The 23,532-nt window shown below is 37.9% G+C and overlaps 1 protein-coding gene across 1 annotated transcript in view; it reads left to right on the top strand.

The window, feature by feature from the left end:
* The window catches only part of LOC111145030 (thrombospondin type 1 domain containing 7B), a 724,800-nt gene that overhangs the window by 231,053 nt on the left and 470,215 nt on the right, over positions 1–23,532 (top strand). The window contains exon 5 of the mRNA XM_022499648.1: positions 17,060–17,215. Coding sequence (XP_022355356.1) covers positions 17,060–17,215 — 156 coding nt within the window. The remainder of the gene's footprint in view (positions 1–17,059; positions 17,216–23,532) is intronic.

Below are 23,532 nucleotides of genomic sequence, written 5' to 3'. Positions count from 1 at the left end.
AGTTTAAACTGCCAGTATTTGCAGATGACATGATACTATACATAGAAAATCCTGAAGATTCCACAAAAAAGAAAATTAGAAGTATAAATTGAATTCAGTAAAGTTGCAGAGTGTGAAATCAATACCTAGAAATTGGTTGCATTTCTATGTGCTGATAGTAAAGTAGCAGAAGGAAAAATTAAGAAAACAATCTCACTTATGATTGCACAAAAAAGAATAAAATATCTTGAGTAAACTTAACTAAGGAGGTGAAGGATCCACACTTTAAAAACTGTAAAACACTGATGAAAGAAATTGAAGATGACACAAACAAAGTAAAGATACCCCATGCTCCTGGTTTGGAATTAATGTTGTTAAAATGTTCAGACTATCCAACATGATCTAAAAATTCAATGCAATCCCTATCAAAAGACCAGCAACATTTTTCTTTAGAACTAGAACTAGAAAAAATAACACCAAAATTTTATGGGACCACAAAGTTTCTGAATAGCCAGTGCTTTTTTGAGAAAAAAACAGAGCTGGAAAGATCAGAATTTCACATTTCAAGATATACTACAAAGCTGTGGTAATGAGAACATTATGGTACTGGCACAAAAATAGATACATAGATCAATGGAGTAGAATAGAGAGCCAGAAATAAACCATAATTATATATTCAATTCATCTATGGCAAAGGAGGCAAGAATAAACAATGGGAAAAAGACAGTTTCTTCAAAAAATGGTGCTAGAAAAACTGAACAGCTACAAAAAAAAAAAAAAAAAAAAAAAAAAAAACTGGACCACTTTTTAACACCACACACAAAAAAGAACTCAAACTATTCAATGCATTAAAGACCTAAATGTGAGACCTGAAACCATAAAAATCCTAGCAGAGAACACAAGCAGTAATTTCTCTGACATTGGGTGTAGAAACAATTTTTAGATGTGCATCCTAAGGCAAGGGGAGTAAAAGAAAAAATTAACTATTAGGATCACATGAAAACTAAAAGCATTTGCACAAAGAAGGAAAACATCAACAAAACAATAAGGCAAGGGCACCTGCTTGGCTCAGTGGGTTGAAGCCTCTGCCTTCAGCTCGGGTCATGATCCCGGGGTCCTGGGATTGAGCCCTGCATCAGGCTCTCTGCTCAGCAGGGATCCTGCTTCCTTCTCTCTCTGCCTGCCTCTCTGCCTACTTGTGATCTCTCTCTCTGTGTCAAATAAATAAATAAAAATCTTAAAAAAAAAATAAGGCAACATACTGAGTGGCAGGATATTTTTGCCAACAATATATTTCAGAAGGGATTAATATTCAAAATATATAGAGAACTTATACAATTCAACACCAAAACAGAATAACACATAGGAACAAACAAAACAAGCAATCTGATTATTAAAAATCGGCAGAGAACCTAAATAGATATATTTCCAAAAAAGACAAGCAAATGGCCAACAGACTCATGAAAAGATGCTCAACATCATTAATCATCAGGAAAGTGCAAATCAAACTACAAAGAGATATTACTTTACACCTGTCAGAATGGCTAAAGTCCTAAGACATGAAATAACAAATACTAGATCGAATTTGTAGAAAAAGGAACCCTCATACACTGTTGATGTGAAATGTTAATTGGTGTAGCCACTTTGGAAAACAGTATGGAGGTTCCTTAGAAAATTAAAGATAGAAATACCATATAATCTAATAATTCCACTACTGCATATTTACCCAAAGAAAATAAAAAATGCTAATTTGAAAAGATCTATGTACCTGTTTGTTTATGACAATGTTATTTATAATAGCTAAGATAAAAAAGCAACTTAAGTGTCCATTAGTAGATGAATGGATAAAACAAACAAACAAAACCCCACAATGGAATATTACTTAGCCATAAAAAAGAATGAGCTCTTGCCATTTGAGACAACATGGGTGGACCCAGAGGATATAATGCTAATTGAAATAAGTCAGACAGAAAATGACAAATACCATGTGATATCACTCACATACGGAATCTTAAAAAAACCCCCCAAAACAAAACATATGAATAAACAAAAATCAGAATGAGACCTCTAAGTATAGAGAACAGACTGGTGGTTGCCAGAAGAGAGGGTTATAGGGGAGTGGACAAATTGAGTAACGGGGAGTAGGGCATATAGGCTTCCAGTTATTCAGTGAGTAAGTCAAAGGAATTAAAGGTACAGCATAGGGAATGTAGTCAATATTAAAACAGTACTGTATGGTGACAGTTGGTGGCTACACTTGTGGTAAGTGTAGTATATTGTGTAAACTTGTTGAATCACTATGTTGTACACCTGAAACTAATGTGTATCAGCTATACTCAAAATTTAAAAAAAAATTAAAAAATGTAACATTTGTCTTTTCTTATTTAATAGTTATAACTTATGTCTTTTTAAATTATAATTTACTGGCTAGGAAATCTCATACAATAGTAGTTCATAAAATGTTAGCTGGTATCCTTGCCTTGCTTATGACTGAAGTCATAAACATATGAATGAAGAGTTTTTCATTCTAAATGTGATCTGGTTGTGGTTTATGTTAGATGGCACTTAGTAAATAAGAGAGTTAGTTTCTTTATTTGTTTTAGGGATTTGGGTATTTGATTATTAATGGTTGTGGAATTTACATGTAAATAGATATTTATATATTATATGACAAGTTACACCATATTATACCATATATTGTTACACACACACACACACACGCACACACACACATATACTGAGATGAGCATTTTTATTTAAAGATTTATTCATTTTTGGGGGGGAGGGGCACAGGGAGAGAGCCTCCCAGCAGATTCCCCACTGAGCACGGAGCCCACCTCGGGTTTTTATCTCACAGTCCATGAGATCAGGACCTGAGCCGAAACTAAGAGCCAGACACTCAACAAACTGAACGACTCAGGCAACCCCGAGATGAGTTTTTGAGTTTCCTTTCTATATCTGTGCATTAAGTTACATTTACAAATACCTTGATATTGAGCCATCCCTGCATTTTTAGGGAAGAAAAAAATCTTGCTCTTTTAATTTCTTAATTCCTTAATTCCTTTAATGTTTTAATGGGCTGCTAGAATAAATTTGTGGTCTCTTAATGTTTTAATGTGCTGCTAGATTCAATTTGTGGTTCAATGGATATAGTAGAAGGAATATTTTCGAATGATTATCATTTGGATTTTTGCCTATTTATTTAAAAGAGCAATTTCATTTTTTTAACGTTTTCATTTGAATTCCAGTTAGTTAACATATAGTGTCATCTTAGTTTCAGGTGTACAATATATTGATGCAATTTTATTATATAAGAATTTTTTCCCTTTGATGTCCTTGAATGTCAGGTTATAAATACAAAATGGGACCAGTTACATGGAATGGAAATTTAATATGAAGTAGAAAGAATAGTAACTTCAGGGCATTGAGAAACCCAGGCCTGTGTCCCCCCGCCCCCTGACCCCCACCCCAGTGTGTATATATTGGCCAAAAGGCAGCAAGAGGGTGCTGTGTGCCTGAGGATCTTAAAAAATGAGACACCAACAGATGAGAGCTATACTTGTGAACATAGCATAGCATACAGAGTTGTTTAATCACTATGCGGTATGCCTAAAGCTAATATAACATTGTGTGTCAACTATGCACAAGGAAGGAAGGAAGTCCTGAAGGAAGGAAGGAAGGAAGGGAGAGAGGGAGAGAGGAAGGGAGGAAGTATGGGAGGTGGGGGGGTGGGGAGAGGAAGGAAGGAAAAAAAAAAAGAGAAGGTCCTACAGAACAGCTTCATGATTATGCTCAGGTTATCCCATGCTTTTTTCAGAATTTCTCTCCCAGTCTCTGATCTTGTTTCTCTTGGGAATACCTTTGTCATGTACAATTGACTCTAGGCACTTGAATGCCTAATTCATACCTATTTGATAATAATCCCTAGTTTTCATTAGTGTAAATCTAATTTAGCTGATCAAATGGTAGAATCATCAAGATACAGGATTATGCTCTCATCTCTGGGGCTTTGTAGCAGTGGTTAGAAAAAGGGTTGGGTGTTAATAGCTGCTTTGCCTTGAAGAAACAAGCAGTGGGGTGGGAAGGAGGATTTAGAAGTTCACCACTTTATTGCAATTTCAGCTCAGTTGGCATGTCTTATTTGACAATGATTTGTGTTAAGTAGGTAGTTTCTGCTGCCTTCTTTTTGTGAAGAATATAGTCTTTCCTTTTAAAATTATACTGCATATTGCTAAGAGGTTACAAAAGGAAAGTGGCCTATTGTGGACACTTTCACACTGCTTCTATTTAAATTTTTGGACTTTGGAATCATTAACAAATAAATTTAACATTCTGACCTTCAACGCCTACCTCTGTTAACCTCACGCTGAGCTCCACTGGCCCTTGTCACTCTATGTCTCAGTGTCATATTTCTAGTAAACTGCGGTAGCTAGTCTAAGACCCTCAGAATCTGTTACTGATTTGTTTTTCCATCTACTATGTTTTCATTGATGTGGGATATTTATTGATCAGTCACCTGCATTTTTTTTTCTTTTTAAAATAGATATCTCTCAGGTAAAAAAACAAAACAAACAAAAAAAACCCTACATCTCTGGGCTTAAGATTCTCTCTCCCTCTGCCTCTCCCACCCCCTGTTTCTCTCTCTCTCAAAAAATAAATAAATTAAAAATTGTATGTGAATTGTAGGCAGCATAAACTGTGTTGTTCTGTGAATTACGTACAAGTCTCCCCCTCTGGGCGGAAGTATTGGAAAAAGATACCCCTCTGGGCATAAACCTGAGGGTGTACTTTGCAAGAGGAGCACGGGCTGAATTTTAGCTCCATATCTGCCCTTTGGCAAGGTGACCTTTTACAGGTTCAACCTGTCCAACCCTATGTAGAACCCCATATATATACCAGGGTTCTCCAAGTACTCTTATACCCTCTGAAATGTTCACCAAACATTTGCTACCAAACTTCTTTTTTTATTAAACATCTATGTTAGAATTGAAACTCATATAATTTGTTGACATGTTTATTCAGTATTTCTTGGATGCCGAATGCCTGGCTGTCAGTGATGGATTGGAATTGCGGTTGTGAGCAGGACAGCGGGCGTTCTTGTGGAATCTGTATTGCCGTGGGACTTCAACTCAATTCATGTATTATTATTTAATGTCTACACAGCCTTTCATCATAGGTGAAATATATCTTTAAACTGCTTATTGAGGGAAAAAAAAAGATTCTCAGATAGAAGTAAATGATCCAGCTCTAATAACTGAGTTTTTGCAATCTAATTGAGAAGAAGAAGAAAAGGGAATGTAGAGTATAGATGTGAATGGGATATGATAAGGTTAAGGATTTTTTATTTTTATTTTTTAATTTTAATTTTAATTTTTTTTTTAACTGGAGGCACTATAAATGAGTCAACCAAATATTAGGACAGGAGATTATAGGTTGATACTTACACTACCTGTTGGTCTTGGACAAGTCATATAACTGCTTTAAGCCTTGATTTTCTCATTTGTATAAACAGGATATTGTATAAGATATCATTAAGAATTTCTTTCATTCCAAGATTCCACAAGGGAGCATATTGCTGAAAGGAATATAATAAGCTGAGTAGGCTACCATTTTCTTTAGGATTTGGCTGGTTTCCCTTTGTCATAAAACTTCCTCAGACCACAAGTATTCAATCTGAGGAAAAAAATGAGAGGTTTCTCTTCTTTAAAAATGTAGCTATATATGTTTTGATCATTACAAATCTAAAAGAGGAAAATAACTCGAGATGATACATTTCCTATAGAATTAATTGGCAATCAGTGTTAAGTAGAGAGAACAAAATTTGGTATTGCTGGTGGCCTGCGAGGTGTGGTCTTGTCTTTGTTCTCAGGACAGGTAATCTGTCAGAGAGCAGAAATGGTGGCATTAAGAGCATGTGTCCTGTTTGGATTCTGTTGAGTCAAATTTGAAGCAAGATGGTTCTGGATAAGTGGTGCTGGTCCTCAGGGCAGATGTTTCATGATTCTGTGTCATCCCCCACGGGGAACCCCTAAAGGCTCCCTAACTTTTGTGCTCAGTTCACTACTTTAAGGATTTTGAGCCACCAAAGGTCTGAACATTTTCTGAACAATGACTACTATTCTTTTAGGGTTCTCCACTTCAAAATATTAGTCATAATATTAGTCATAATAAATGTGTCTTACCTTCAAGCTTCATTGGGTTGAACAAAACAATATTTGTTAGAGCACCTGAATTAAGAAAATATAAATGTTAGAAAAAATAAAATGATTGTTGCATGCAACTATATCTCTTCTTATGTTATAAAAATCTCCTTTATTTTGAACACTTAAACTCACCTAGCCTTTTAAAAATAGATAATAACACTTTCAGAATCAGAAAGTAGGTAATAACATTTACAGAATTATGTTGCATTTAGTAACCTATAAAGACATCTATGCTGCTTTTAGTATAGAATCAACTAGCTGTGTTTTTAAATCAAATAATTATAATTTCAATGCTCTCTCTCAAATTAAGACTTTATAGAAGACAATTATAATTCTTTAAAATATTAATGACTGTCCTTGTGATCTTGTACCCTATTTTTTGCTGATGATATATATAAATGTAAAAAAATATATAGTACGCACCTTCTTAAAACAATTTTTTAATAATATGATTCGTATTTAGGCAAAAAATTCATAAAATTATACAGCATGTTAGCTGTTTTAAATTTTTCTGTGAATGTATCAGAAAATAGCATATCTTATTGGTTAATGGAATTGTCTCTTGCTTGTTGGAATGACTGTATCAGCATATGGATTCCAACTTCAAGAAAAACACAGGTATTTAGAAGCATTGTAGTCAACTTAAAAAGATAGATTCTAGCCAGGAGCCATGGAAATGCATGGTGAACCCATTAGTTTTGGAGCCTTTAGCCAGAAGAGTCTAATATGGAGGTAAAGAGGGTAAACCAGAATCATACAGGCTGGGTTCAAGCCCTGCCTCTGCATTTACTTATTACGGAAGCTTGGTCAGTCTTTTTTTTTTTTTTTTTTTTTTTTTTAAGATTTTATTTATTTATTTATTTGGCAGACACAGTTAGAGAGGGAACACAAACGGGGGTGGGGAGTGAGAGAGGGAACACAAAGAGGGGGGTGGTGGGAAAGGGAGAAGCAGGTCTCCCACTGAGCAGGGAGACTGATGTGGGGCTTGAGCCAAAGGCAGACGCTTAAGGACTGAACCACCCAGGCATCCCTTGGTCAGCCTTTTAAAACTTCAGTTGTCTCATTGGTAACTGCAGATATTAGTAGTGATTACTTCACAGAAACTTCTGCTAATTAAATCAGAATATACTTATAAGTTGCTCAGCACACAATTCAAGTTCAGTCTGTGTTCTACTCCATTCATCCCCAGTGGAGGATGATATCACCACCAAGGGGACAAAAATTGGCTCATGGGATGAAACAAATCCTACACTTTTTATATATAAAGCATACACATATAGACAGTATATGTGTGGTATGAAAATACCATGGGGAATGGAGGGACCATTAGGGAAAATGTCTTTACAAAGGCTCCTTAGGGAAGATAGAATGTAACAAAGGTGAGAAATATTGGCTAGCCCTTTTATTTTACTGAAGCTCAATTGCCAAGAAATTTACCCAATTCATATAAGTAATTGTAGATTATCAGCTTAATGGTTTTCTAAATAATTATATTTTGTCAGTTGTTTTTCCAAATGATAGTTGGTAAATTACTTAGAGACTGACTCCCCAACCTGGTAATTATAAAGATTTTTTAAAATGTAAATATTTCCTGTACACTCTGCTACCTACCCCCTTCCCAATGCTGACCCAGCGCTTCTGAATTGGGACTAGTGTGAAACCCCATTGATTTAGTCAGGTTGAAAGCTACTAATCTGTAATGTTGGCCTTGACACATGGAAGAGCTAGCCATGCAATGTAGGACTTGCAATGTCTGAAAAGTCCCGGAGGAAGGAGCTTTCATCCAGCTTTGCAATGCAGTTTCGGGTTGTAGTTTTTGTTTAACTTCAAAAATGAATAAAGCAGTTTCTCATACAAAAGAATGAGCTATTCTGCATTTTAAAATTTATTATGCAGTGTCTCGTTCCTATCACCACTTAGGGACCTGGTGAATCCCATGAGCCTTCCTTTGAAGTTGAATTAACTTGTTCAGTCTAAAATGATTTGCACATTTAAAGTAGCATATGCTAACAAGGATATCAGGAACAACAAGGCCTTCAGTATCCCTTCCTTTAAAAACAGGATGGTGTGCATATTTATTTTAGAGACAGTTCTGTCCTAGCTCTCTAAAATATGTACCACATGTGCCTCCCCCTTTTTTTTTCTTTTTTTTTTCTTTTGACTCTTAGAAAGAGCTTTAAGTTTTGTAGTTTGTGATGTTGTTTTTAGAGATTCGTGTTGCCTTGGGAATATGGATTTCCCCTTCTTATTACCATTATTAAAAGTTTCCATTCAGCTGTTACCAGGTTGAAATGCCACCTTCCAAATCAGCACAGATGAAGGTCTGGCTTGCTGGCTTCTGGCGGAATGATAGGGCAATCTTGTGACCAGGACTGAAGTCTGGGAGACCTAGCTCAGCTTTCTGTTGTCTTCCTCTTACCCTTCTTACCAGATCTTCCTGCTCCTTTCCCCCTCCTCTGAGACATCCTTATCTCAGACACTTTTTTCCCCCTTCTTTTTTTTTTTTAAACATCCTCTTCCTTTCAGTTTTGCCCAGGAGACTTAGGGATGTCTTGCTGTCACCTCTGCCCTTGCTCCTTTGCTGGGTTGGATATGGTTGATAAGAGAGAGGATTGTGCTAGGGCTGCTGGCGGTACCCAGGGGAAGGTGAGCTGGGCACTCACTTGCACTTGTCACCTTTCCCTGGTTTCTAAACTGCCTTGAGGGTTTCTTTGGTCATCTTTTGCTCTTCAAGAAATCTTAAGGGTGCTGGGGTTTACTGATTATGAAATCACTGTAATTCCTTAGGAATGGCCCTAACCAAGTTTTATGATGAAAATAGTCATCATAAACTAATTTCACCCCTCCCTCAAACATTACCTTTCAGAATCACATTAAAAATACAAAATACAGAATACAAAAATAAACAACAACAACAACCCAACAATTACCTTTCTTAGGGCTTGGACTTTACCACTGATCTATTTAAACTTCTTTTTTTTTCTATTTTTATCTCACTTTAAACATTTTTGGAAGTGGACAGAATGCTCACCTATTTATTTTCCTGATCAATTATTACTATTACAGAAGGGTTTTTTTCCTTTCTCTTCTTTTCTCTTTTTTTTTTTTTTTTTTGAGATTTTATTTATTTACTCAATAGATAGAGATCACAAGTAGGCAGAGAGGCAGGCAGAGAGAGAGAGGAGGAAGCAGGCTCCCCGTGGAGCAGAGAGCCCAATGCAGAGCTCGATCCCAGGACCCTGGGATCATGACCTGAGCGGAAGGCAGAGGCTTTAACCCACTGAGCCACCCAGGCACCCCCCTTTCTCTTCTTTTTTTAAAGATTTTATTCATTTGAGAGAGAGAGCAAGAGAAATCACAAACAGGTGGAGGGGCAGATGGAGAGGGAGAAGCAGACCCCCTGCTGAGCAGGGAACCTGACGTGGGGCTTGACTCCAGGACCTAGAGATCATGACCTGAGCCTAAGGCGGATGCTTAACTGACTAAACCACCTAGGTGCCCCCAGCAGGGTTTTTGTCTACCATTGTTTTTCCTGCAAATACAAAATGATAGTGGAGCCTAGTATTAGAGATTAGGGGCTTTGAAGAACCCTGGACCTTTGTTTGTCAAATATTAGCTTTGTCATTTGGGACAGATAATTTATCCTTCATTATTTCGTCTATAGAGTGAACATGATAATATTTCCAAGTGATCATGATGAATGAGAAATTGCATGTAAGTCTTTAGCATAGTGCCTAGAGCCAAGTGGGTTGCTAGTATGTATTAGCTATTATTACTAACATTAATCAATAGAAAAGGCATTTGTGGTCATTTCCAGGAAAACTTGCTCTCATTCAGCTCTTGTCATTGTTTCTTTGGGGAAATGAACTGTAGTTTGCAACGTGCTGTGAGTAAGAAGAGTACTCCCGTGCTAAAGCCCTTGCAAAAGCTCTACTTCCGTGATGTTGCTTAGTTATGCCACTGACATCTTGGGAGGTAACTCTTCTCTTACCTGCCTCTCTGGTTTTTCACTTTTTCTCCTTGTCTGACCACTTCCCCATCTTGCATTGATCTCCTTTCTGTTTTTTTCTCATCAATAATGGTGTTTTTAACTGTACAGTGTGAAAGATGCCATTTAGGTCAGCCTTTGTTTCTTCTACCCTCTCTGCACCCTACTTTTAGCTCTGAGCTAATAGGCTGAGAAACAATCAGAAGGAAATTCTTAAAAAAGGGAACAGAGGTGAGAATATGTGATAATAGAAATATATGAATATTGGCCCGAAGGCTGCTATATTGTGCAAGTGCGGGATATTGATTCTGATTTCTTTCCAGAATTGTACAGGTACCTCATTTATTTTGCCTTCATTTGTATTCGGAATATTGTTTTCGGTCTTTTACCTAGAGTGTTGTTTACCTAGAGTGTTGTTACTGTGTAGCACTAAGAAAATCACTAGGCATTTTCTGATTCGCTTTATGAAATGAATGAAATTTAGAAAACTCTTTGATATGTGGTTACATTTCTTGTAATTATTTCTAATTGCAGGAATTATTTTTAGGTATTAAATTCACAGTACATACACATGCGTCTTCTTGCCAAGTTGCATTGCACGGAAGTTTGCCAAGAGAGTCACAATATGGCTAAAATTAAGCTTTATTAAGTATAATAGGATGAGATGTGATTTAATTCTTTAAGCTGCCTATAAGTGCTAGAAGACAGATTGCTTTTATTCTATCCACTAAGTTAGAAGAATGATCCATTATTTTGCAAATCCCAGTGGCAAAAGGCAATTGAAATAATACATGAAGCTTCTTGAAGGAAAATAGCTTTCTGGTTAAAACTGTAATATTATTTATCTTTCCCCTTCAACCGTTTGACTCCTTCAGTCTGTAGAAGAGGCCTATTTATTTTAGCGGTAAGGTGGATTGAATTTCTGCCAAGTCAGTATACTCCCTAAATGAATATGTCAGGGGCAATATTGTTTCTCAAAAATCATTTAGAAAGCAGCATTTTTACATAAGTAGGCTCTTTCATTAGTTTTGAATTAAATCTTAGCAACTGCTGTTTCTGTTATGGTGGTTCTTGGAGAGCCCATGGAATGATGGGGTTCTAAGCTTTGAGTGAGAGTTCCCGTTGGGGTTTACAGTGCCTGCATTTCATTTGGAAAGTTGAAATGAATATAACTTGGTTTTGGTCTAGCTTCTTTGGGAAGGTTGATGTCATTCTGGAAATCAAATATCTTATGTAAAATCAACTGAAGATGGAATGTATTGTCTGCAGGAGGACTTCGGTATCACGAAGATACAAAGCAGTGAGAGTCCATGTTTTTAAGAGTCCCCAAGAAGTAGTGATCACCTTTCTTCTTCTTCTTCTTTTTTTTTTTTTCATCTCTACGTCCTTGAAAATAGTAGGAAAAAAATCAGTATCTTGTGACTAATTCCTTGACTGTCTTCAAGAATCTTCTTTCTGTACCGAGGGAAAGGTGAGCTCCGTTATGCCAGGGCAGAATTATCTCAAACACTTCCTGAATTTTCAAAGACTGACTTGATTTTTCATCCAATAATAGATATATTAAAAGACAAGAAAGCATCATTAGCTTCTGTGATCGCTCTTTTTACTTTAAGCAAATATAACTCACTTTTTTAATTACAGCAGGAGTATCAGGTTATTAATTATGATTAATTAAATATTATTATCATGCAGTTTCAGTCTAATTTCTTCTTGAGGCATTAAGAGGCATTGAAATTTAGATCTTACAAAATGGTCATCAGTGGGGTGTGGTATAATATATTTGTATTGAACTTTTGCCAATTTATTCCTGTGTTAATTCAAATTAGTTCAGATTAGAGCTTGATTTAGTCTCAAAAAATAATATGTGAAGGCCCTCATTTTTCTTTACAATGGCAGTCACATACTAACATCACAACAGACATTTTTCTTCTTAATTACAAATCATTTTGATTTGTAATTGTGTGTGATTTGTAATTGATTTGTGTGCTCATCTGAAATCACTTTGTCATTAAGGAAAATCATGAAAATTGTCATTTCTAGAATAAGAGCAGTTTTGTGTGTGTTTATTTTTTAACATTAAACATATCACCTACCCAGCCTATTTTTCCTTTCGTTAATTAGCATTCTGTTTGTGGAATAATACATTATTTAAGACAACTTTGCAATTATTAGTAGCAGACTTTCACATTTCTTGTAAGGCAGGTCAATGTAATAATTTCTTATTGCAAATGAAAAATGCTAGGTTAGGCACCAGAATATCCAAAGTATTAATGACTATTGCGTATGTAAAATCACTTATAATATTGTAATATATTCTCTAGCACTTGGAAAGCTACTGCTATGTAGCAATCTCAGTTTCTGAGTTGAAAGTTATTTTGGCTCTTTAACACTTTGTGGCCATGAGAAGTCTCTGTAGGGACTGACTTTGCTGCCTGCAAAACCTAAATAGACTGTAGACCCTTGGGTAGTTGCTTAGCTGGTCAGCACAGGAATGGCAAAGGGTTTAAGGTGATGTAGTCTAAAAGGCATCAAGGTGGGGTGCTTGGATGGCCTGGTTGGTTAGGAATCTGACTCTTGGTTTCAGCTCAGGTCATGATCTTGGGGTCATGAGATTGAGCCCCACATGGGGCTCCATGATCTACAGGGAGTCTGCTTTTCTCCCTTTCCCTTTGCCGCTCCCCCTGCACTCTTTCTCTCTCTCTCTCTCAAATAAATAAATATATATATATATATATATATATATTTTTTAAAGCATCTGGTACAAGAAGAGACAAGCACAGACCTGCACTGATTAGAGCAGGGATTGATTGCATCAGAGATGACAGAGTTGGTAAATAGAAATAAAGTTGTTTCAGTCAGTATAACCAGAGAAAGTGTTTCAGATGAGTAGAAAAAGAGCAATTCTTTCTACAGACATCATGGCTGGAGTTTGGCCAAGTAAACTACACAAACCATCCAAATCCAGGTGGTCCGTGTTGCCCCCACATCCTACCCACCTCCCAAGGTAATTATATTACAATGTGAGTTGCCACAAATCAGAGAAGTAGTCTTTTGAAGTGGAGCAAAGTTTGGTCTCACTACCTCCTGCTTGGTGGGTGAGGTCTGCACGAGTATTTGGAGGAGTTTTAAAGTAATAATGAAGTAGGGGAAGAATTGGGGTTTTATGTGAAAGGTTATAGTGAGCTTGCAGCATTCATAGATGTCTTGGGTTTGTTGTGTAACTGACTGCCTCCACTCTGGTTACTATGATTCATCAGCAAAGTATCCTCAGTGCAAACCACCTCAGGTGTCCTTTCTGGTGACTTCTTTCCATGGAAGGAAAGCCAACAGGGACAGGTAGAGGTGAGTCAGCCACCTGGGACAAGGCTCAAGTCTTGCTCTACCCTGGACTTGCTGAGTGAATTCATAGAAACTATCCGGTGTATTTGGAGCTCAGTTTTTCAGTAAAATTGACGAATTAAACCAAATTAGCTTTAAAGCTCCCTTCTAGCTCTAAACAGTCAATAGGCATAGAGATATTCTGTGTTTGCTGTTCTTGGGGAGAAAACTACCTAAGTGGTCTGAAGCTGGTAAGTGCCTTGTGACTTACTTATGATTTATTTCTAGAGCAAATGTAGCCCAGAGGGTCTGAGATAGAGATAGGTTGACCCAAGAACATTGATTGAATGCCTAAATGAAGCATCTTAGACATGTCGCCTGGGACTGAAGAATTTATCTATGTGGATTAAGATCTACTGTCTGTCAAAGCACTAGGTGCTAAAGAGGCATGAGTGCTCTGACAAATGGCCTCACTCCCACCCTTGGGCTTCCTAATTATACCACGTATAGTCTCCAGAGAACCCCGCTCCCTCCAGCTCCTCTCTTGCACACCATGTCTCTCCTGACTTCCAAATCTTAGAAATACAATTATCCCTAATATCTAATAGTTAACTGATTGACAGTTCAGTATTTATCAAAGGGGACCTTGGGGGATTTAACCCCCTACTTCCCAGTCACTCTTATAGCTCTTGAAAAATAAGCCAGATAAACATAATGGTCTGTAAAACATTGTCCTTAATGCAGGACATGTTCCCAGTCTCTTTCCAACTGCACGGCCGATTTAAAGACAGACATTCGGGAGTTTCTGATGAGATTAGTGAAGGCCTGCTGTGGCCTTGGTGCTGCACTGGTAGACTAATTAGTCTCATTGGCACAGCTCAACATCAAGTACAAAAGTTATAGCAACAAGTGTCTGCTGGGTCTTGGAGCTGAGAGGTTTGGGGTATCTTCTCAGCATTGATCATCAGACCCCCAACATTTGTCTGGTGTTGCAGTAAGACAGCTATGACAAAGGAAAGGAGAAGCAGCAGTAACAGTTTTCCAGTCTTCTTGTTGGGGCTCACTCATGAATTCATGTATACTTAGTATCAGCTCACACGGGAATATGGGTCCCATGGGGACTGGGACCTTGTCTGTTTTATTCACTGCTCTGACTTCAGCACCTAACACAGTGCTGATATGTGGTAGATACTTACCACTGTAGGCTGAATGACCTATAATAAGACCACATAATATACAGTGGTTAAGAGCATCTGGAGCCATGCTGCCTGGGTCCCAATCTCAACTCTGCTCCTGACTAATTAAGAATGTGAGCAAGCGAGTAACCATTTCTGTGTTGCAGAATGCCCAATTTAAACTTGAGATGGTAATGACATATATCTCATAACATATATCTCAAAGTTATGGAGGTTAAAGGGATTGATGTATAACCAGTGCTGGGAATGCACTAAAAATGTTTATTAAATAAGTAGATTAATTAGTTTGCATGCCCTACTTCCTTTTCCCTCACTACTTAGTTTTTTTGGGGGAAAACTAACATTAGAGTTTGTGAGAACACATGCTGACAAATATGGGCCCAGACCCAAAGGCATTTCTGTCTTAAGACCTCTGGCTATAGAGCTTTCAATTCCTGTGACGCTCTGAAGCATCACTTTCCATCAATTTTGTTTAATGTTCTGCTTGACTTACCCTTCTTGATCGAGAACTCCTTGAAAGCAGACACCATCCAAGAAGGTCTGATTTAAAGTAGGAACTAATGGTTTTGGAATGAATGCATAATGTATTCCATGAATAGCAGTCTTGTGTGTCTTCTCTTGCTCACTCCTAGGGGAGGAATCACAGACCCCTCCCCCAACTCACAGGTGGTGGTTGTGGTGGAAGTGGGGGTGGGTGACCTTCTTCTTCTCTTTTTGTTTTCATCTTACTAAAGTATATCCCAGGTTCTTCTTTATCCACAATCCACCAATGTCATATGTACATCCCAGTCCCAGTCACTCCAAACCCCCATCTCACTGTCATTCTGGCCAACACAGTCTCTGTTTAATCACCACCTCTCCTCAGCCTCCCCAGGTAACCCCTCAATTGCCCCCAGTATCTGTTCTCTCTTCTTGTCCCTGCCTCCTCCACATGGCTTGTGATCTTTGACATTTACATTGACCATCTTGTTTGCCCCGTCTCTTATTTTAAGTCAGGTCAAATCCTATTAGTTAAATATATAAGAATTAGTTGCAAATAAACAATTCATTGCAAATAAAACATTATTTTTCATGGACTTTTGTTTTTCCCATTCATCTTCATAAGCACCTCAAGCTGCCCCATTGTTCATTAGGAATACTTCTTCCCCCATGGGTTACAACTTCTTTGAAAACAGTATTTTTTTTTTTTTTTTTTTTTTTTTTGCTCTTGTATTCATTTATGTTCAAAGTTCTGCTGGCCAGAGCTGTGATTTACTGCCATCTTTACCGGATTTAACTGACATCCATGTAAAGAGTCAAGAAGCAAAGTAGATGGTGTGATTCACCACCATCCTGTAACACTCATCTTTGTCTTTGAAGCACTTCTCATCTGCTTAACGGGGTGGACATGACATATGGGAAATATTTAGACAATAGTACAAGCCAGTTCAGTAGATAAAACCATCTGAACTTAAACCATTTGCTCACAAGCTCTGAATTGCTCTAAAACCACTTTAGTGTAGGCTCACTCGGCACCAACATGGTTACGCATTTGGCTCTTCTTTTATTATGTCATTTCTGTCTTAACTCCTATCCTGTTATAATAATGAGAATCAGCATCTCGTCTTCTCCTTCATCTGCGTATTTTCATGGCACCCAGAGTAGACCTGCATGGAGGAGGCACTTGGTGAGGGCCACTTGTGGCCGGGTGATCACTGCATCCTGAATGACCCAGTTCTGGGCGCACTCTGGGTGCAGGTGCATCGGGAAGGGCTGGCAGTCTCCTAGGTTGGCATCTCCCCCTGAATTCTCACTAATTCACAAAGCCTCACTAATGAAACTGACTTCAAGGCGCTAATTCTGCAGTCACACATCCCGATTTTTCTTCTTTTCTAAGAACCATTTTTCTTCTGTGTCTTTGAGTGCTCCACCCCTCAGGGGAGTAACAGCAGTAGATTGGTTATGCTAAACATCCCACCTCAGGGGTTTGATTTTGATTTTTTCGCAGCAACCTAGTCATTTATATAGTCAAGATAGACTCATCTTGAAACTTCACAAAGCCATTTAATTTTTTAAAATCATAACTCTGGATAATTTGTATCTGTATTTCCAGTCCTCTCTTGAATTCCCAGGGAACACTCTGTGAGGCAGGAAACTCAAGTGCATGCCCTTTGTTACTGTCATTTTTTTTTTAACCTTTTCTCACCCAAAATGCTAATAGTGCAGAGATAAACAACAAGTCTTAGAGCGTGTTTATGTTTTGTTTGTATATACTCTTTAACCAGAAAGCTGATGTGGGTAAGGCAGGCACATAAATAAAGACATTAATAATTCTAGGGGTTTCCAGAAAATGTGCCATAGACCATTATTTTATTTTATTTTTTTCTGTCCTTTAGTCTCTAGACCTGTGAAAAAGACTTCATGCTTGGGACCTGCCCCTTCAGCCTCTCAGCACTGCAATCTCCCTTGCTCTACAGACTGTGTTGTATCTTCCTGGTCAGCTTGGGGCCTGTGCGTCCATGAAAGCTGCCAAGATCCTCAGGGGAGAAAAGGTGAGTGTCTTGTTTGTGTCTGCTTCATTTACTTCCAGTGTACACACAGTTATTCTGGTAGCTAAGTAGCCGATTAAGCCGGCTGAAGACAGTATTTGTTTGTAAAATGTAGATAACCAATTCAAGCCTGAAAGCATTCTGTTAATAGGGAGGCCGCTGGGGACATGTGCACGGAGCAAGAATCTGACCGTGATTGACCTTCCAGTTAGGCTCATAGCTGGTGACGTGACTATTACTCAGATATGGTAGAACAGTATTTTATATGTGTAGTGGTTATACTGAGGAGATTAGACGTGATTTCTGTAATCGCATCAGGAAACAACTGTTTTGCCTGTCTATTTTATGTTCAGATCTCCACATGCTGAATTTGATGTTCTATTTCAGATTTTTATGAGGGGCATTTATGTATTGTTTATTTTTTGATGTCCTTGGGCTTAAAGTGGAGTCTTCAAACTTTATATGCTTGTTTAATTTTGTAGGCCTCTGTAGTCTTGTTTCCTTTCGTTTGCTCTTATATACACATATTCGTATTCAAAAGTTCACTTTTGGTGACTCCTTTCTTTCATTGACCCTTCGGTTTGTATTGATACTATGTTCCCTCGAGTAGCAATGCTAAAAAGAAATACTCCTTTTTCTAAGAGAAATGAGCTCCAAGGACATTCTAGAAATTAGGCTGTGTTTGCTGAGCACTAACCCTAGCTATCACATGAAAAAAAAGGATACATGGCCAAGGGCTTGATGCTACAAAGCTGGTGCTCTCAGCTTAATCCTGTGTCCATTTGGAAACCCACGGTTTAGCAATGCCCAGATTGCTCACGTCCAAGTTCACACACCCATGCTCTGGGCTTTTCTCTTTATTCTCACTTTTCATTCTAAGACAGAAGAGGATGTGTGTTGACTCTAGGTTGAGGAGGAAGAAGCTAATTTTAACTCTTTTATTAAATAATAGAAAACTGGATCTCAGTGGAACCTGGAGGTGTGCAGTGGAGAAGCCTGTGCTACTTTTTATTTAGACTTGTAGCTAGAATGTTCTCCAAGCCTCTTCAGTTTAAGAATTATTTTATTAAAGGGGTGCCTGGGTTTAGCCTCTGCCTTCAGCTCAGGTCATGGTCTCAGGGTCTGGGATTGAGCCCTGCATCGGGCTCTCTGCACAGCAGGGAGCCTGCTTTCCCCTCTTCTCTCTCTGCCTGCCTCTGTGCCTACTTGTGATCTCTGTCTGTCAAATAAATAAATAAAATCTTTTTAAAAAGTTTATAAGAACTATTTTATTAAAAATAATTTCCCATTTATGCTAACACCCACAAGTTGTTGTCTTGTGGTCTACATGTGTATAATTAAACTTTGTAAGTCTCCTATATTTGCATTTGAGACTCCCTGGGTGACTTACATGTTATTGGAACCAACCCTCCTACATTCACCCTGGGCCAGTCCATTTAGATTGTTGTCCAGAAACTCATGGATGATCGGACTCAGGCTCCCACAGCTACTTTGGCCATGTCTGTAGATTATAAAGGCAACTCTGCTGTGCTGAGTGCTGCCTTTATTTGCTTTCAAAGTTGTAGAATCTGACCAAGGCAAGTGGGCCTCATATTATTTTATAACTTTTTGTTTTAAGTGACAGAAACCCAATTCAAACTGGTTTAAGCCAAAAGAAGGAAATTTAGTAGCTTATGTGGCTAAAAACAGAAAGGAAGGTAGGACTGCAGCCAAAAATATCAAGAGGTGAACAGTATCACTCTTTCATTCTTTCTTTTTCTCCTTATAGACTTCTGTTTCTACAGTCTTCCATTCTTTTCTCTTCCCGTTTAAAGTCTTCTATTTCCCCATCTCTTAGTTCTACTTTTCTCTATATTAGGTTCGGTTTAAGGCAGGACTTCTCCATGGAGAAGAGAACAGCATTGATTTTCCTTCCTTCTTTCCTTCCTTCTGTCCTTCTGTCCTCTGTTGCACTTTTATTATGTATTCTTGTTGGTAGATTTAGTTTTAGTTAACAAATGCCTTTTAGTGATTATTCATGCCCTTGGGTGATGGATAACAAGGCAACAAAAAATTTCTGTAACTCTTTGAAACACTCTGATTTAAAATATCTACTTTTTAAAGTTTGTTAATAAAAAGTCCAGTATAGGACGTTCTGAATCACTTCAGTGATATAATTGTTTTCTGTTTCTTTGGAGGCAGTATATTTTAGCATTATTTTATCCAATTGACTTTTGACTTAAAACAAAACAAAACAAAAAATCAGGCCCCCCATCTCATCCTAATAATCCGATCTCAAGTACATAGAACTCCATTTGGGATTTCAGTAAGGTAGATTGTAAAAAGTCTTTCAATTTCATCTAAACTTCCAGCATGGCTTGGGAAGAATTGGAAATTGGAGAATGAATCTAAGAGATTTTCTGTTTTCTTGATCTTTAGATCCATTCTTTCCATACTTTAGGTCTCTAGATTTAATTATGTCATAAAATTGAGATGTACATTTTATGTGGAGGAATTTTTTTTCTCTAAAACATGGTAATAAAAACAATATAGTATATTATAAAGGATGACATATTATTTTTATGATTGGTCAATTAATTTTGTTCTGCTTTATTGAAATATAATGGACCTATAATATTGGGTAATTTTAAGGTATGTGATATACTGATTTTATATACATGTATATGGCAAAATGATTGCCACATAAGGTTATTAATACATCTATCCATTTTCACATAGTTACCTTTTTCCTGTGGTAAGAACTTTAAGATCTACTCTTTGTATCCCCATGTTTGTTGCAGTGTTATCCACCATACTAAAGATATGGAAATAACCTAATGACTACTGAGGCATAAATGGATAAAGGAAATATGCTATATACACGCCTGCGCGTATGCACGAGCACATGCAGCCACAGATACATCCACTCACTCATATATATATATATATATATATATATATATATATATATATATAGTGATATTATTTAGCCATAAAAAAGAAGGAAGCCCTGCCATTGTGACAACATGGATGAAACTTGAAGACATTATACAAAGTGAAATAAGTCAGAGAAAGACAAATATTATATGATCTCACATATATGTAGTAGATTCTAAAAAACCTGAAATTATAGTAACACAGGGTAGAGTGGTGGTTATAGGGGCTGGGTGGAGGGGAATATGGGGAAATGTTGATCACAGGATACAAACATTCAGTTATAAGGTTAGTAAGTTCTGAGGATCCAGTGTGCAGCATGATAAGTATCATCAACAATACTGTATTATATACTTGAAAGTTGCTAGGAGAGTAAATCTTTAATATTCTCAACACTAAAAGAAAAAGAGGTAATTTTGATTCTAGATCATAGATAAAGTAGAAAGAAGTGTCTTCCTTAATGCTTCCAAGAGGAGTCCTGGAACTGAATCTCATTGGCTGGTTTGTGTCATGTGATAACTTTGACCCAGTCACTCTGATTGGCCAAGTCCTAGGCATGTGCCCACCACTGGAGGGACAAAGTTGGCCAAGCCTCACCACTGAGAGTCAGGAAGGGGTGGCTCTCTCAAGGAAATATGAGTTGCTGATACTATAAGATGCTAGAAGTAATCCTGAGGTTAAACTTAATAGATGTTTATTAAGTACTTTGTCCCCTTTGTTCTGGGCCATAGAATTTCTACAGCAATCCAGAGAATGCTTTCTTCCTCATTCTGTGTTGTAATTTTTGTTACTTGAGCAAATTTTCTCAAAACCCTTTGTGAAAAGTGCTCTTTCAACTTTTCTTCCTTTAACATGTACTTTTCCTTTAACATGTAACATTGAACCAGTCTGTGGAACTCCGCTGGGAAACGTACAACATTCAGACCCCTCTGTTTGCCCCCTTGGCCCAGGATGCTTCCATGCCACACTTTTTCTTAGCTCCTATTCCTCTACTGTGTGGGTCAACTCTTGCAGATTCACTCTGGTCCATCCATTTATTAGATATCATCTACTGTGGGGTGAATTGTGTCCTTCAAAAAAAAAAGGAAATCTTCATTCCTAACACCTTGTGTATGTGAATATGACCTTATTTGGAAATAGAGCTATTGCATATAGACTCAAGTTAAGATGATGCCATACTGGATTAGGATAGGCCTTATTCTAATGACTGATACAGAAAGAGGGAAATTTGAACACAGAGATACTCAGAGAAGAATGCTATGTGGAGGCAGACATTAGAGTGATATGTGTATAAGCCAAGGAATGCTAAGGATTGCCAGCAACCACCAGAAGCTAGGGAGAGACATGGGAGAAGTCTTTCCCTGGAACATTCAGAGGGAATATGGCTCTACTGACACTTCATTGGGCTTCTAGCCTCCAGAACTGTGAGACAAAAAATTTCTGTTCTTTTACATCACCCAGTGTGTTATTTTCTTTTGGCAACCCCAAGATACTAATATACTGCCCAACTTTGTATCAGCATTTAGGCTCAGCAAAGATGTGACATTTCATAATATTTCAAAATTAAAGTGTAGAGAAGTGAACCCATTTGTCCTAAATCCCACAGGGATTTAATAATGGCCCAGCCAGAGCCAAGAACCTGGGTTCCTGTCTCCCTAGTCTAGTGTTCCTTTAAATACTGGGCTTCCTTAGTGATTCCCTCCATAGCCTAAGGAAACTTGGATCAAGGCAGAAATCCACTGTTAAGCTTAGCCGAGAAGTGCTCTACCCACATGCTCCCCATTGGCCAGTGAGACCCATTAGTCTTGAGAGCCAATAACTGAGCCACTGTAGGAGATAAAGCTTGCAGCCTTGGATTTATCTTAGCTCCAGCGTGTCACCTTTGAGACTAGAGGGAAAGTAGACTGCAGTTGTGTGAGAAAGGAAAGGTGTTCCAAGAATAGCTTGAGAATAGCAGATAATTGGAATGTGTGTTTTTTGCCTCAATTAGTTTTTCCAAGGGTGGTTCAGCCTTTGGAGCTCAAGGAAAGGGTGGAGACAATAGAACCTCTCACCTGAAGGTCATAGCGTCTCCTCAGCCACCTGAAGAGTGTAGGGTCATGTTGGGACTGATGAGAACCAGTCTCTGGTCTATAGGGCCCATACTTAGGCTAAATGACCTGCCCTAGGCACTAAGTAATCGCAGACAGAAGAGCCTGTACACAGCAATGATTATTATTCAGGTCTGGGAGTTTGGCATTTTATAAATGCTTCCCTAGAGCAGACACAATTTTGATTTTTAACGTCTTGCTAAAATCTGCCAGGACCACCTGCTACTAATCCCTCCTGGGAAAGATAAAGAATGGAATTTCCCCTCTAGGGAAATGATTCTGTGCCTACAAGGAGTCCAAGCATGTTACAATGATGGTAAGCAATCTTCTTGTTATTTCTACTGACTTGTGAGCGAGAGGTCTGGGATCTTCTCAATCTCAGTCTGTCCCATGGTCCTATCATGGGGTCTGCCAGAGTCACTGACTGGCACAAACTAAAGGTAATTCAGAATTCCACAGAGGCCAGAACACACAAGCTAATGCATTAAACATCACAAAACTCTGGGATGTAAACTGGACTGTTTAGCTTCACATTTGAATTCCCTACCCAAAGAAATGCAGTGAACCTGTAGCAAAAATCTAGGATGGATAGATATATACACACACATACACATTCTTTGTTATTTTATACTCTATTATATATTTTAGAGGATTTGAGGGAAATACCAGCAAATAATAACAAGAAAATGAATGTGTAAAATTGGAGATAATTACTTCTTTTCCTTCACTAGTCTTTTCCCCAAAGAGATGATCTTAATATGGCTGTTTTTCTAAGGCAGGCACCCTTCAGTCGGGAATCCTGTAAGCATTGTGGCTGTCAGCCATTCAGAGTATATTAACAAATCAGCCATGGTCCCTAGCCTTCACACTTTCCACCAGGTTTGTGATAGGCAGACAAGAGGAATAGTACTCAGCAGGTTGGTACTTGTCAAGTGAATCTAGTATGCCTTTCAGAGGAATTTAAATTGGATCAGGTTTTATCATTCATTGCTTTACCTTTGATACACTCCCAGGGAGTTATAATTAGAGGTATATGAAAGAGAAATAACCTGAAAAAATTGCTGATGGGTGAACTCTATACATAGGTATAATACATTTTTTTAAAAAATTCTAATACAGAGACATACATTTATATGACATCCTTGTCCCTTTCAGACATATTCCAAGAAAGACATCCTTGTCCACAGAAGTTGTTTTAAAGAACAATTTGATGGACGCTTCCTGATACAGTGTTACAATAGGTAACTGCTTATGTGGTAGGACTTCAGGGGTTCCTTAATATCCCCAATATGATATTACCCCTAGTCATATATCCAA

This window comes from Enhydra lutris, unplaced genomic scaffold (genome assembly GCF_002288905.1).
Source record: "Enhydra lutris kenyoni isolate GAN:26980312 unplaced genomic scaffold, ASM228890v2 scaffoldscaffold1, whole genome shotgun sequence".
NCBI classification, from domain to species: domain Eukaryota; kingdom Metazoa; phylum Chordata; class Mammalia; order Carnivora; family Mustelidae; genus Enhydra; species Enhydra lutris.
This window is presented reverse-complemented; position numbering and strand designations above follow the sequence as displayed.